Source organism: Diabrotica virgifera, chromosome 6 (genome assembly GCF_917563875.1).
Source record: "Diabrotica virgifera virgifera chromosome 6, PGI_DIABVI_V3a".
NCBI classification, from domain to species: Eukaryota; Metazoa; Arthropoda; class Insecta; order Coleoptera; family Chrysomelidae; genus Diabrotica; species Diabrotica virgifera.
Window position 1 is genome coordinate 139,946,622 of NC_065448.1, and position 13,615 is coordinate 139,960,236.

Sequence of the window (13,615 nt, forward strand, 5' to 3'; positions counted from 1 at the left end):
CTCCATCTATTTTTATTCCCTTTGTCATCCAATCCAAACTCTTGAAAGCATGTTCTAAGACCGTATTAAAAAGTTTAGGTGACATTGGGTCTCCTTGTCTAACCCCCCGTTCTATTTTTATGCGATTACTGTTAGTATGTAATTTGACAGTGGTTGTTGCCTGTAAGTATATTTTGTGTAATAATTTTGTATACCTATAATCTAGCCTGCATTCTTTAACACGTTCAATGCCAATAACGCGCTGGCGCGTCGATACATGACTAGCTAGGTGCCGACGACGCTCTCGCGCGTTCAGACTTTCATCGATTATTATCTTGGATTATTTCACTGGCGCTACAACAGGGCTTTTTATATTTTAAAGGCAGGTAACTAGAGGTATCAATTCTCTAATTTTGTTCTTGGTTTTTCGATTTACGACTTTTTGTCCCGATAGGATGTGTATATCTGTTGGCTTTGTATTAAGTGTAAATATCAGTAATAGCACATATAATTCTGCAAATGCTTATTAATTTATCGGATTACTAACCGTGTAAAAATTAAACATTCCCAGATTTCGGTATTTCCCCTATTTTCTAGAGCCGCTAATCGTAAAGCTTGGTAATACCCGGATAATTTCGGTGTTTCCCCTAAATGTTATTTGAGTTCTTTTACATCTCCTTTGGTTATTTTATATTTGAATGGCATAGGGTAAGCATACGGAAGTGCAAAAATGAATAACACTGACGATATTTTACAAAGTGGCTCAAATTCAAATAAAAAAATAAAATTAGATATGAAAAAAAAATTAACAGAGGAAGAACTTTTGAGATTATTAGAAACAAGCGATGAAGAATTTAGTGACTTTCTTGATTCAGACAGTGAATATTTACCAGAATCTGAGGATGAAATTGAAAATAATTTACCTACAGCACTTATTGAGGATACGGAAGATACGGTATGTTACAAAATTAAATGCAAATATTAACTTTTTATTAAAACATATTATTTAATTGTAGCCTAATCTACTCGTTGATGTTGATGAAAGCGATAAATGGAAAGAAAATTTTGATGGTATGAAAAATTTTCCTTTTTTAAAACACCAAGAGTTAATAGTAGAAGTTTCCGATAATAATCCAGTTGACTTTTTTCGGATGCTACTTACAGATGAATGTTTGGAGCAAGTATGTGATGAGACAAACAGGTATGCCGAGCACATTTTCTTATCTAATGCAGGGGCGACACATTCTAGGATTTTCGATTGGAAAATTTTGACTTCCGAAGAACTGCTAGTCTTTTTAGGATTAGTTCTACACATGGGTCATATTTCGTTGCCTAGGATTGAGGATTATTGGAAAAAGAAAGATCCTCTTTTTGCTAATGCAATTTTTTCCACTTTTATGGGCCGGAACAGATTGATGGTCATAATGCGATGTTTGCATTTTAATAATAATCCAGAAGAGGGAGAACAAGTACCTGAAGACAGAATTTATAAAATTAGACCGATGATAAACTTTTTCAATAAGAGAATGGAAGAAGTTTATTATCCTGATCGTAATTTGAGCTTAGATGAGTCAATGGTATTACAGAGGACGACTTAATTTTAGACAATACTTAAAAAACAAAAAACATAAATATGGGATTAAGTTGTATATGTTGACCGAACCAAATGGTCTAATTTTAAAATTTTTAGTTTATTCTGGAATGTTTGACGATTCAGGTGGAAAAGGACATGTTAATAAAGTGGTTTTGCACCTTTTAGAAGGGAAACTAAATGTAGGCCATTGCGTTTACATGGACAATTTTTACAACAGCTTTGATTTAGCTAAAAATTTACTTGAATTTTCCACTTACTGCACAGGAACTCTTAGAATTGACCGTAAAAATAATCCGGCAGAAGTAAGGCAAGAAAAACTTGCTAAAGGTGCAACAATTGCCCGTTGCCGAAAAGGGGTATTAGTTGGCAAATGGAAGGATAAAAGGGACGTTTACTATATAACAACAGAATGTCAAAACACTTTACAAGAAGTTACAACAAGAAGAGGTCAACATGTAATAAAACCAGAGCCTATTATCAGATATAATAAAAATATGTCTGGTATTGACCGGCAAGACCAGATGCTTGCCTATTATCCGAGTCAACGAAAAACTGTACGATGGCCAACAAAAATATTTATACATGTTATACAGATGATGGCTATAAATGCCCACATACTATACAACAAGTACTCTGGAAAAAAGATTGGTCTTTACGAATTTCGTTTACAACTCGTTAGATCCCTTTTAAAAGTTATTAATTCTGAAGCCAAACTTGTTCCAAAAGATCATTCAGTAACAAAACGAGAGGTAAAGGATGTAAAGGGAAAAGTTATGAGAAAACGCTGTAAAACTTGCAGTCAACAAAATATTCGTAAAGATACAATTTACGAATGCAAAGCCTGTCCCGATACCCCTGGATTTTGTCTGGATTGCTGTCAAATATCCCACAAAGTTTAATGTTGTTTTATTTACTTATAATTTATGTTATTTTGTATTTCTTGTTTTGTTTTGTATTAGTAAATAAATGTTCCTACTGCTTTTTATCAATATTATTTACAAAACGCACCAGCGCGTCGAACGGCGTATGTATACAAATACTAGAGTCGAGCGCCACTGACGCTCTGGCGCGTTCACCACCAACCCCTCTTGTATATATCTGCATTTAGTTTAAAAATACTTACTTTATTCGGACTTTTCCAGAAACTAATAAATAAACGTCCTTGTATCAAAAACAGTAAGCGGCTCCTGGTGAAAGCCTACCCAGAATGGACCGGCAGTTAACGTGTTAAGCGCCTGTAATATTTTGCTAAGTTCAACTGTGTCAAAGGCTTTATGAAAATCGATAAAAAGTAGAACTAGGGGTTTATTGTATTCCACTACTTTCTCTATCAGGGTTTTTATACTTTGTAGATGGTCATTTGTTCCGTAATTTTTTCGGAATCCTGCCTGTTCTCTTGGTTGATAAGTCTCTAACTTTCTATCCATTCTCTTAACTATTATTCGCGTAAATAACTTATATAAATGGCTGAGGAGGCTAATCGGTCTGTAATTCTCTAAATTGGCTTTGTCTCCTGCTTTGTGTAATAGAATCATAGTAGCGTTGTTCCAGTCTGTTGGAATATTGGCGTTGTGAAGGCAGATATTGAAAAGTTGTTTAATTTTTTCAAGTAGTATATTTCCTCCAATTTTTAGTGCTTCTGATACTATTCCATCTTCACCTGGGGTTCGATTATTTTTCATTTTCTTCAGAGCCTCTTTGATTTCTGATTTTGTTATATCGGGCATTAAATCCGATCCTTGATTTAATACCCCAGTTTTTACTGTAATTGGAGGTTGCGCATTGTCATGCGCAAATGACAATGACAATTAGTAAGCAATATACCTTTTGAAATGGAATAAGTCCTTTATGTTGTCATCTTGGTGCCGACTTGCAACCACCCATTGCTTTACAAACTCTTCATTTTGAGGAAATCGAAAGTATTATATGTCTGATCCTTTTGTCACCCGATTATAATTCTTACAATTAGCTACGGCAGAACCCGGCATGTTTTTGTTAATACATAAAAACTGAATAAAACAGACTTAAATAATAGAAAAATATCGAAACGAGAGGCTTTGTAAAAACAGTTCATCTACCGTGCGATACACAAATAGATCAACCGGGACACGGGTGGTTCCTACATCTGGAACCTGTATTGTTGCTTCGTAGGTGACATCATGCCCGTTGGGGTACACATTTTGATTTATTAACGGGCATACCGGTATCTGTCTACCGTGATTGTGACCATATTTTTTATTAGAAGAATAAAATGCAATACTTGCAAAACAATCCCTTTTGAATGTTCAAAATTACTAACCAACTCCTTTGTTCTAAGTGCTGATGACCCAAGTAACGCTTCGTTTCTTTTTTATTCTTTGTGTGTACAGAATATGGAAATTGATACGATTTTGATGGTTGTCAAGGTCTTTCTAACAATTGGTACTTTGTAAAACTTAGATTTACAAAACATCATGTCATTCTTGAAGCTTGTGTTACTGGTTATGTTCAATTCTAGTCCAGAAGACATATGTATCCCCTGTTTTGTACATAATATATAAATATGTGTTTCTATTCTAAAAACTTCAATTTTTTTTAATTCTCGGAGGGGGCCATGGCCCCCATGGCCCCCTCCCTTTATCCGCCCTTGCCCCAAGCTCACAAACACATGCAGATGTATACCGTCTGTAATCATGTAATGATAACCTTGTCGTACTTACATGTAAGTAAGACACTTTAAGTAAGACATGTAAGTAAGACACGTTGTAAGTACGACACGTTATTATTGCATGATTATAGACGGTATATATATGCATGTGTTTGTGAGCTTGGGGATGTTTGTTACCGCCCCCGAGTATACATGCATATGTATCTGTCTGCTGTCTTAACCAATTTTATGTATGTTGTTCAAAATTGGCTTGATATTATGGATCTTTAGCATCTTTTACAACCAGACATTGTTCTAACTCTGGTTTTTATTTGTAATATTTAGTGACTTGTAACCGTTAGCCTAAAGGTACTCTGCATACTTTAAAGAGCAAAACCGGTCGTCGGAAGTTACAATAAATGATTGAGAGTACGTATGTTTTTTACTTCATTCAAAATGAACACTCACATGCAACCCATTCAACATTCTTTTTTCTTGATATATTTTATTTTTATAATAATAACGTAATGTAATTTGTAATTGCCAATATTTATTGGATTTGGTGAAATCCCTAAAACAGGTCGATTTTTATTCCAAAGGAGACATCTTTTAACGTTATAGATTGTCAAACCCCTCCATTCCATTACCAATAATCTTTAATTTTCTTCTTCATGTGCCATCTCCTCTAAGAAGTTCGGCAATCATCATGGCAATTCGCACTTTCGATACCGCTGATCTAAAGAGATCAGCAGAAGTGCAGTACCAAGCTCTCAAATTGTTTAACCAGGAGATGCGCCTTCCTCCACGACTGCTTCTACCCTGTATTCTTCCTTGTATTATTAATTGCAACATGTTATAACACTCGACCCTCATGGCATGTCCCAGATATTGCAGATTACTAACTTTAATTGTATTTAAAACCTCTCTTTTCCCATTCTTCTCAACACCTCGAGATCCCTGACTCTATCCACCCAACTTATTCTGAATACCTATCCTTCTAATCTACTAGGCTTCTAATCTGTCCGAAACATCTTTCTTTTATGTCCAAGCTTCCAACCCATAAAACAATACGGAGAACACGTAGCATCTCAGAATTCTTATCTTTAATGGGATAGGTTTTTTTTCAAATTCTGAGAAAACTGTTGCACAGAATGTAAAGAGACAGAGAACTTTTAACCACTATCAAAAAGAGAAAAACGTCATATGTGGGGCATATACGTAGAAATGATAAGTAGGAGTTGTTATAGCTTACTATGAAGGGTAAAATCGAAGGAAAAATAGGTCCTGGTTGACGACAAATATCTTGGCTGAAAAATATTTGCGACAGAACCGGATTAAACACACAAACGTTTTTCAGAAACATGTTCTGTTAACATTTTTTTTTAAGTTTATTAAACACAAATAAGATGCTTAAAAACATTACAATCTGATCAAATAATGTGACAATGAGCAACTTATTTCTAACCTAAATTACTACTAAAAACTTAAGACTAAGAACAAACTCAAGAGTACCCCTTAGGTTCTGTTAATATATTGCACAAATGTTAACTTGTACCATCACTTGCACCGTGCACTATTTTTCACTTAAATAACTCGAAGTATTTCTTCCTCTTGAGTCTTCGAGCTAGATCCGTGTTGTCGAGGAGCTGTATGGCCTCAACTTTGTCGTGTTGAAGAAGTCGTTGTTCGTGATTCTTGACAAATTTTTTCTATGATCTTGTTAACAGTATCCATGTCTAGGTCCCTATGGAGGTCACTGTTCTTATAGTACTATGGAGCGTTGACAATGTTCCTTAGTACTTAGTTTTAGAATCGTTGAATGATGTTTATATTGGTATTACTAGCGCAGCCCCAGAGCTGGATGCCATATGTTCATATAGGTTTTATAATCTGTTTATACAAAAGTATTTTATTGTAGATCGAGAGAGTAGATTGTCTTCCCAATAGCGAATACATTTTTTTATACTTCATGTTAAGCTGTTTTCGTTTCTTTTTAACATGGGCCCTCCAGCGTAGCCTAGCGTCTAGTGTAATACCCAAATATTTTGCGGTATCGGCGTATGGTATCTGAGTATTATTTACGTTTACAGGAATGTATTGTTTTTTCTTGTTTGTAAAATTTATATGCACTGACTTCATTTCATTTAATTTCATTCGCCAGCGTTTAGTCCACTTGTTAAGTCTGTTAACAGAGATTTGTAGTTTTATTGCTGCTTCTTCATGGTCTTCACCTACGGCTAAAACGGCAGTGTCATCATCAAAGGTAGCTATTATGTTATGATCTACTTCAGGGATGTCACTAGTGTATAATAGGTATAGGACCGGTCCTATCACACTACCTTGTGGTACACCTGCATTGATTTCCTTTCGTTCCGAGTAGGCTTCTCCTTGCTTAACACTAAAAACTCTCTCTGATATATAAGATTCCAATAATTCTGTCTATTGTCTTAACAAAATCCTGTTTAATTTGTATTTAAGTCCTTCGTGCCATACCTTATCAAAAGCTTGCGCCACGTCGAGGAAGGCAGCGGAGCAAACTTTCTTTCCTTCCAGCGACCTCTCTATTATATCCGTATTCTATGGACTTGGTCGATAGTTGAATGACTTTTCTCGAAACCCAAACTGGTGTGATGAAATTAGAGCCTTAGCATCTATAAGAGGTTTCAACCTTTTCATCAAAAGCTTCTCGTACAGCTTTAAAATTATGTGTAGTAATGAAATCGGTCTGTACGATTATACTGTATTTGGCTGTTTTCCAGGTTTAAGGATCATTATGACCTCGGCCACTTTCCATATCTTGGGAATATATCTTAATCTGAACGAGGCATATATAAGATATGTCAGTTTTACTATGGCTTTTCTAGGAAGTTGTTTTAAGGTTTCCCCAGTAATTAAGTCAAACGCAGGTGCTTTCCTGGGATTGATGTTACATTTAATTTCGTCGGCCACTTCTTTTGGAGTGACTAGTTTAATTTCACCTTCTTCTTGTGCGACATTTTCCCATTGTAGTGTGTTATCACCTTCATTTGTCTGGAATGTTTCCTCGAGATATTTAGCAAATTTATTAGCCTTCTCTAAATTGCTGTTTGCCCAGCTTCCATCTGTATTTCTTATTGGAGGATTTTGCATTATCGGTAGTTTTAATTTCTTGGTGGCCCTCCAGAGGGAATAACCAGTTGTGCTATCATTTGTCAATTCTCTTAGATAGTTACTAATTTTTATTTTTATTTTTTATAATTTCTCTTTTAGCTCTTGTGTAGCATTTTTAGTTTTGTTTTATCAGATGGAGCTCTAGAGCATTGCAAGATCCTTCTGAGTTTTATTTTTTCTTCGATTAGCTTTCTAATTTCTTTAGGGTAATTATTACCTTTAACTCTATGAATCAGTTCAGGTGAGTTATTCCAAGCGGCTTGTTGAACTTGTTTAACAAAACATTCCGTTTCTTCATCAAGTTCATATTTGGTTTTTAGTGAAACTTTCAGATTGATTGTTTCTTCTAAGTGAAGCTGAAAACTCCGCCAATCTGTTAGCCTATTAGTCAGTTTAGGAGGTGGTTGGCTTTGAATAACAGTATCACTCACTGTGAGAAGGATGGGTGAATGATCTGAGTTTATGTCCCATGCTTCTACAATAAACTGTTAACATAGAAACAAATTTGCAATGGTTATAGAGTTATAGCCAACCTTCATAGTGGAGTTGGCACTAAAAGAAGAAGTCCTGTTTCTTTAGATAATAATTTGGTTTATGGTGTTAGTGTACTAACGCTAATTTTGCAACAAAATCACATAAAATTAAACAGTATTGATTCGCGCATCAACTTGATGTTCTTTCCAAAGCAGTATTGTAGTAGAATACTTGTCACAATATCAGAGGACAATTTGGGAGCCTGGTCTTCTAGGGCCTGAACAGACAATACTAGCTTTCAAACTAGGAAGTTTATATTTATCTTGAATAGTGGTAGAAGATCCCTCATATGAATTAAACCACTCAACATGATCTAGCCTAATAGTCCCCATCCGAAACTTGTATCCCGATGTAACGGGAGTCCCACAGATAAACTGCTTGAATCCATGTTTTCGATTGATCGACTATAGACCACTATAGAACCATCGACTGATCTAAGTTATAGTGTTCCTTTTGTTGTGCTAAATAGACAAATCTTTGATCCATTGCATTTTCGTTCTCGTGCATTAACTCACTTAAAGTCAAAGGGTTCGTCCTATGCCTAAAAAATATTGATATATTTTATAGTGCACATGAATAAATGATTTTCCAAAAATGTATCATGTTGTTTTTTTATTTCAAAATATTACTACTTACTTACATTATAAATACCTAAATGTTTGCTATAAGTTTGAAATTATTTCAGTGAAACAATAAACTTATTACCAGTTTTACCGATTCCTAAATTTTAAAAATCTTTTAGATCACACCTTCGGGAAATTCGAGATCGGTCGGTACTTAGGCTATTCGAATCTGCTGATGTTTCCGGTGGTCTTCCAATGGCTGGTATTGGCATTGCCGGAGGAGTTGGGCACTTTGAAGATCCTAGTTACTTTTCGGAACCGGAATTCGACTCGGAGTACCAGCATCAGCATATCCACAAAAGCAAGGTAAACTGTTCCTCTCTATACATGTTTTTTGTGATTCATTTAACCTTGCAACTTATACAGTGCATTCATAAAGTGTGGAAACGGTCTATTATCTCATTACTTAATTATTTTCAGAGTTAAAGCTCTGATAGGTCGATTTTTATTTTTAAATTATGATTTTTTGACGTTTATCCCATAATAGTGACGTCATCGATTTGGGCGTAATGACTTCATCGATGATTTTTTTAAATAGGAATATGGGTCGTGTGGCAGCTCATTTGAAAGGTGATTAAATGCTCTATTCAGTAATACAGGGTGTTTCATTAATAATTGTCCATATAGTAACTGGAGAAACCTTAGCACAAAATACGAAGATTTAACCCAAAACACTTAAATAAAATGTGGTTCCTTACTGAGTTACAGGGTGTTTTATCTAAAAATTTAAAAACTATTTTTGCTCAGCATTTTAAAACTATTCGACTTATCCTTTTCATACTTTGCAGAAAGTGTGACTACTATACACCCTACTAAATTATGATAAACAAACGTTTCTAGCTACTACCAGAGACGTACGACAGTGGATAGTAAATGGTTGACCCTTCTCAAATTCTACGCCACTGGTGGAATTACTATTTTAGTGCCATTTTTAGATTCTCCAATACTTTCTACGTAAATAATATACTCCACATTGGTAACGATAAAGTCATTAGTTTTCGAGATATTTGAAGTTAAATATGAAACGGCACAGTTATTTTGATTAATTTTATGATATGATTGATATGATTAAAACTTAAAAATTATTTGTACCCATTACTCTAAAACTATTCGGCGTATCCTTATAATACTTTCCAGAAAGTGTAGGTACTGTACACACTACTAAATTAAGATAAATATACGTTTCTAGCTACTACCAGAGGCGTACGACAGGGGATAGTGGGTGGTTGACCCTTCCCAAATTCTACGCCACTGACGAAATTGCTATCTTAGTGTTATTTTTGGATTTTTCAATACTTTTTATGTAAATAATATTCTTCTCATTCGTAACGATAAAATGATTAGTTTTCGAGATATTTGAAGTTAAAAATGAAGGGACACAATATATTAATCAAAATAACCGTGTCTTTTCATTTTTAACTTCAAAGATCTCGAAAACTAATGACTTTATCATTACGAATGAAGAGTATATTATTTTCATGGAAAGTATTGGAGAATCCAAAAACTGAACTAAAATAGCAATTGCGCCAGTGGCGTAGAATTTGGAAAGGGTCAACCATTCACTTTCCCCCGTTGTACGCCTCTGGTAATAGACAGAAACGTTTGTTTAACATAATTTAGTAGTTTGTACAGTATCTATACTTCCTGCCAAGTATAAAAAGGATACGTCGAATATTTTTAAAATGCTGAGCAAAAATATTTTTTAAATTTTTAGATAAAACACCCTGTACCTCAGTAATGAACCACATTTTATTTAAGCATTTTAGGTTCAATCTTGGTATTTTGTGCTAAGGATTCTCCAGTTACTATATGGACAATTATTAATGAAACACCCTGTATAAGCATTATCATCATTTTTTTACAGGTTGGCCAAAAAATAATTTTTGAATTAAAATAAGTCACGCAAAAAAAGGATGTACGTAATTTATTTAACTCAAAATATATTTTACTGATGCCACATAATTATTGTCCTAATATAAAAAAATGTTTATTTAAACATTTAATTTAAGCGAAAAGCAATGTTTATTTACGAAATAAACATTTTTTTCTCTTTTCTGATAGCAGTAAAATGTATTCTGAGTTAAATAAATTACATAATATTCTTCTGTTTGCGGCAATTGATTTAATTAAAAAAATATTTTTTTGGCCACCCGGTATAAATAATGATGTTAATGTTTATATACCCACTGACTGGCACGAAAAACGGGCACTCTAAAAAATGAGTCATTTTTGATGTCTCGTATCTCCTAGACATGTTGTCCAATTTAAGTAATTTTTTTGAATATGTTATAGCCTTATTCTTAACAATATCGCTGTAATAATATTGTTGCTAGACAGGTAAATTTTCATTGTATACCGGGTGTGCCTACCAATCAAACTGGGCTTTTTTCTCAATTTTCACAACACCGATATATTCCAGCCTTTAAAAAATATTGAAATTAAAACTCAACTATAGCCCCAGATTTTCTTAACATTTCGTTCATTATTCATTCGCTTATGTTGGATAATAAAAAAATTAGTGACTTTAACAACTAGTCATGTTATTTATCAATACAGAGTGTTTCTAAATAAGTACGACAAACTTTCAGGGGTAATTGTGCATGAAAAAATAATGACCGTTTGCTTAATGAACCTATGTCCGCAAATGCTTCGTTTCCGAGATACGGGATGTTGAATTTATTCTTACAAACTGACGATTTATTTATTGCTCTAAAACCGGTTGAGATATGCAAATGAAATTTGGTAGGTTTTATGAGGTAGTTAATGCGCGTTTTCTGACATACAATTAAAATTTTATATTTACCATTGGCGTGCATGCGGGTAATATGATAGGGTAATATGACCCGTATGCACGCCACTGGTGAATATAAAATTCTTGATTTTATGTCAAAAAATGCACAATATTGCACTTAAAACGTACCAAATTGCATTTGCATATTAAAAAAACCTGGGGCTATAGTTGGAGTTTTAATTTCAATATTTTATGAAAGCTAGAATTTTCTACAGGGTGTTGTGAAAATTGAGAGAGAAAAAACAGTTTGATTGGTACACCCGGTATACAACGAAAATTGACCTGCCAAGCAACAATATTATTACAGCGATATTCTTAAAGAATAAGGCTATAACATATTAAAACAATTATTCAAATCGGACAACAGGTTTAGGAGATACGAGACATCAAAATTACCCATTTTTTTGGGGTGCCCGTTTTTCGTGCCGGTGAGGGTATGACTGAATAGAGAATTTAATCACCTTTAAAATGAACTATGACACGACCCCTATTCCCATTTAAAAAAATCATCGATGACGTCATCACGCCCAAATCGACCTCTCGGAGCTTTAACTCTGAAAATAATTAAGTCATGTGATAATAGACCGTTTCCTCACTTATGAATGCACTGTATATACCAGTACATATTTTTTTATTTTTATTATCTACATATGGTTTTAATTATTTTATTGGTACTGCTATGAAATAATATAGAATCTAAAAATATTTTTTACAAAATTTGAATTGGAAATTAGTTTTCTAGTGATTACACTCAGGCTGCCTATAAACTGATCATAGATACCTATTTATGTACTTTTAATAGCAGATATTCCAAATAATTTATAAACATGTTTATCATCCATTGCATATACACTCACAGGCACAATTAACCGCCCACCTTTTATTTGTTTCTATTTGCAGAAATTGTCAGTCTTAAACCACATTTTATAAAAGACTGAAAGGTGAAAACAACCTTTCAGGAAGACACAACAACAAAATTATTGAAAAAAAGTCATTTATCAAGAGATGCTGAACAAAAATACACTGTTTAAAAATGTTCAAAGAAAATTCAAACAAACATAAAGGGTCCCCCCGTTAAGATAGGCAAAATGCCCTCACTCCCAGAAGTCAATTTTTTAAATTTTTTTACGTTCTATGCAACTAAAAAATGAGATAACGCGGATTTTTAGCTCGCCACCCCCATTACCCCTCCCCCCACAGCCAAAAACGTAGATTATTAGATTTAATTTTTTTTAGTTGGGTTGCAATTGATATAAAAATTTCAAAAAATTCACACGTGTAGCTGAGGCTTCTACAAAACATGTCCATTTTTAATGGACCCATAGGTCGAGTGTACATAACCTCAAAATTTTTTTTAACTTTTTTAAAGCTTATAACTTTTTTTTAGAGGGGGCTGCAGGTCCAATTTTTTTGCATTTTGTGTAATTTATCAAAAGCTATCTCTCTGATTTTTTTCAGATTTTTCCGTCAGGTGCGCCATCTTGAAAAATCAGCAAAACTGTTTTTTTTAGGGGGTTTTTGGGGATTTTCTTTATTTATAGACTGCAACATGGGTCAACTCAAGGTTTTGTTAATAGATTATGTATAATTTGACATAACTGAGTATTTTAGCACCACCACCCCACTCCACCACCCCCTCCCCCTGCCCCCAGAAAAACGTAAATTTTTCTGTTTTTTCGTTTAGTTAAGTTGCAATTAATTTTAAAAAAATTATGAGGCTTCTACAAAACACATCTATTTTATATAGACGCGTTGATCGAGTGTACAATACATATAACCTCAATTTTTTTTTATTTTTTTAAAACGTATTTTTGACTTCCAATCGATATTTTTTTATAACGTCCAATGAATTGTACATCTCTCTCGCGGACGGCCGCTTCAATACGTGCTTAGCGCTCATTTTTAATTAAAATAATAGTAATAAAACAATGTCAAAAATTTCTTCAGGCTATTGCAGGGGGGGCCTTAAATTTTGAGTTGGTCACTTTATGACTTTCATAATAATAATTTTTAATCGAGGTATTAAGCCTTGAAAATGGCCATTTTCGCGTTTTTCAAATTTTAAATTACATGTAACTCGACAACAGTCAATTTTATAGAAAAATCACAAGAGACCTTTTTTGCTCAGGTTGATCCAAAGAATCTAAAACAAATTTGTCCGAAGTAAAAAAATTCATTTTTTGAATTCGTTTAAAAAATTGTTTAAGCAATTTTCCGACCGCGGTACTGCCTGGCACCTTGTAGATTTGTTATAAGGACCTGTTTTTGAGTAAGTTTGTGCACAAAAATGAATCGGAATAATTTACCTAACGGGACAA

At 34.0% G+C, this 13,615-nt stretch overlaps 1 protein-coding gene across 1 annotated transcript in view; it reads left to right on the forward strand.

The window, feature by feature from the left end:
• LOC114325310 (coiled-coil domain-containing protein CG32809-like) overlaps positions 1-9,652 on the forward strand; it is an 837,016-nt gene extending 827,364 nt beyond the window's left edge. Inside the window, exons 8-9 of the mRNA XM_050653062.1 lie at positions 8,626-8,812; positions 9,644-9,652. Coding sequence (XP_050509019.1) covers positions 8,626-8,812; positions 9,644-9,652 — 196 coding nt within the window. The remainder of the gene's footprint in view (positions 1-8,625; positions 8,813-9,643) is intronic.
• The last annotated feature ends 3,963 nt before the right edge of the window (positions 9,653-13,615 follow it).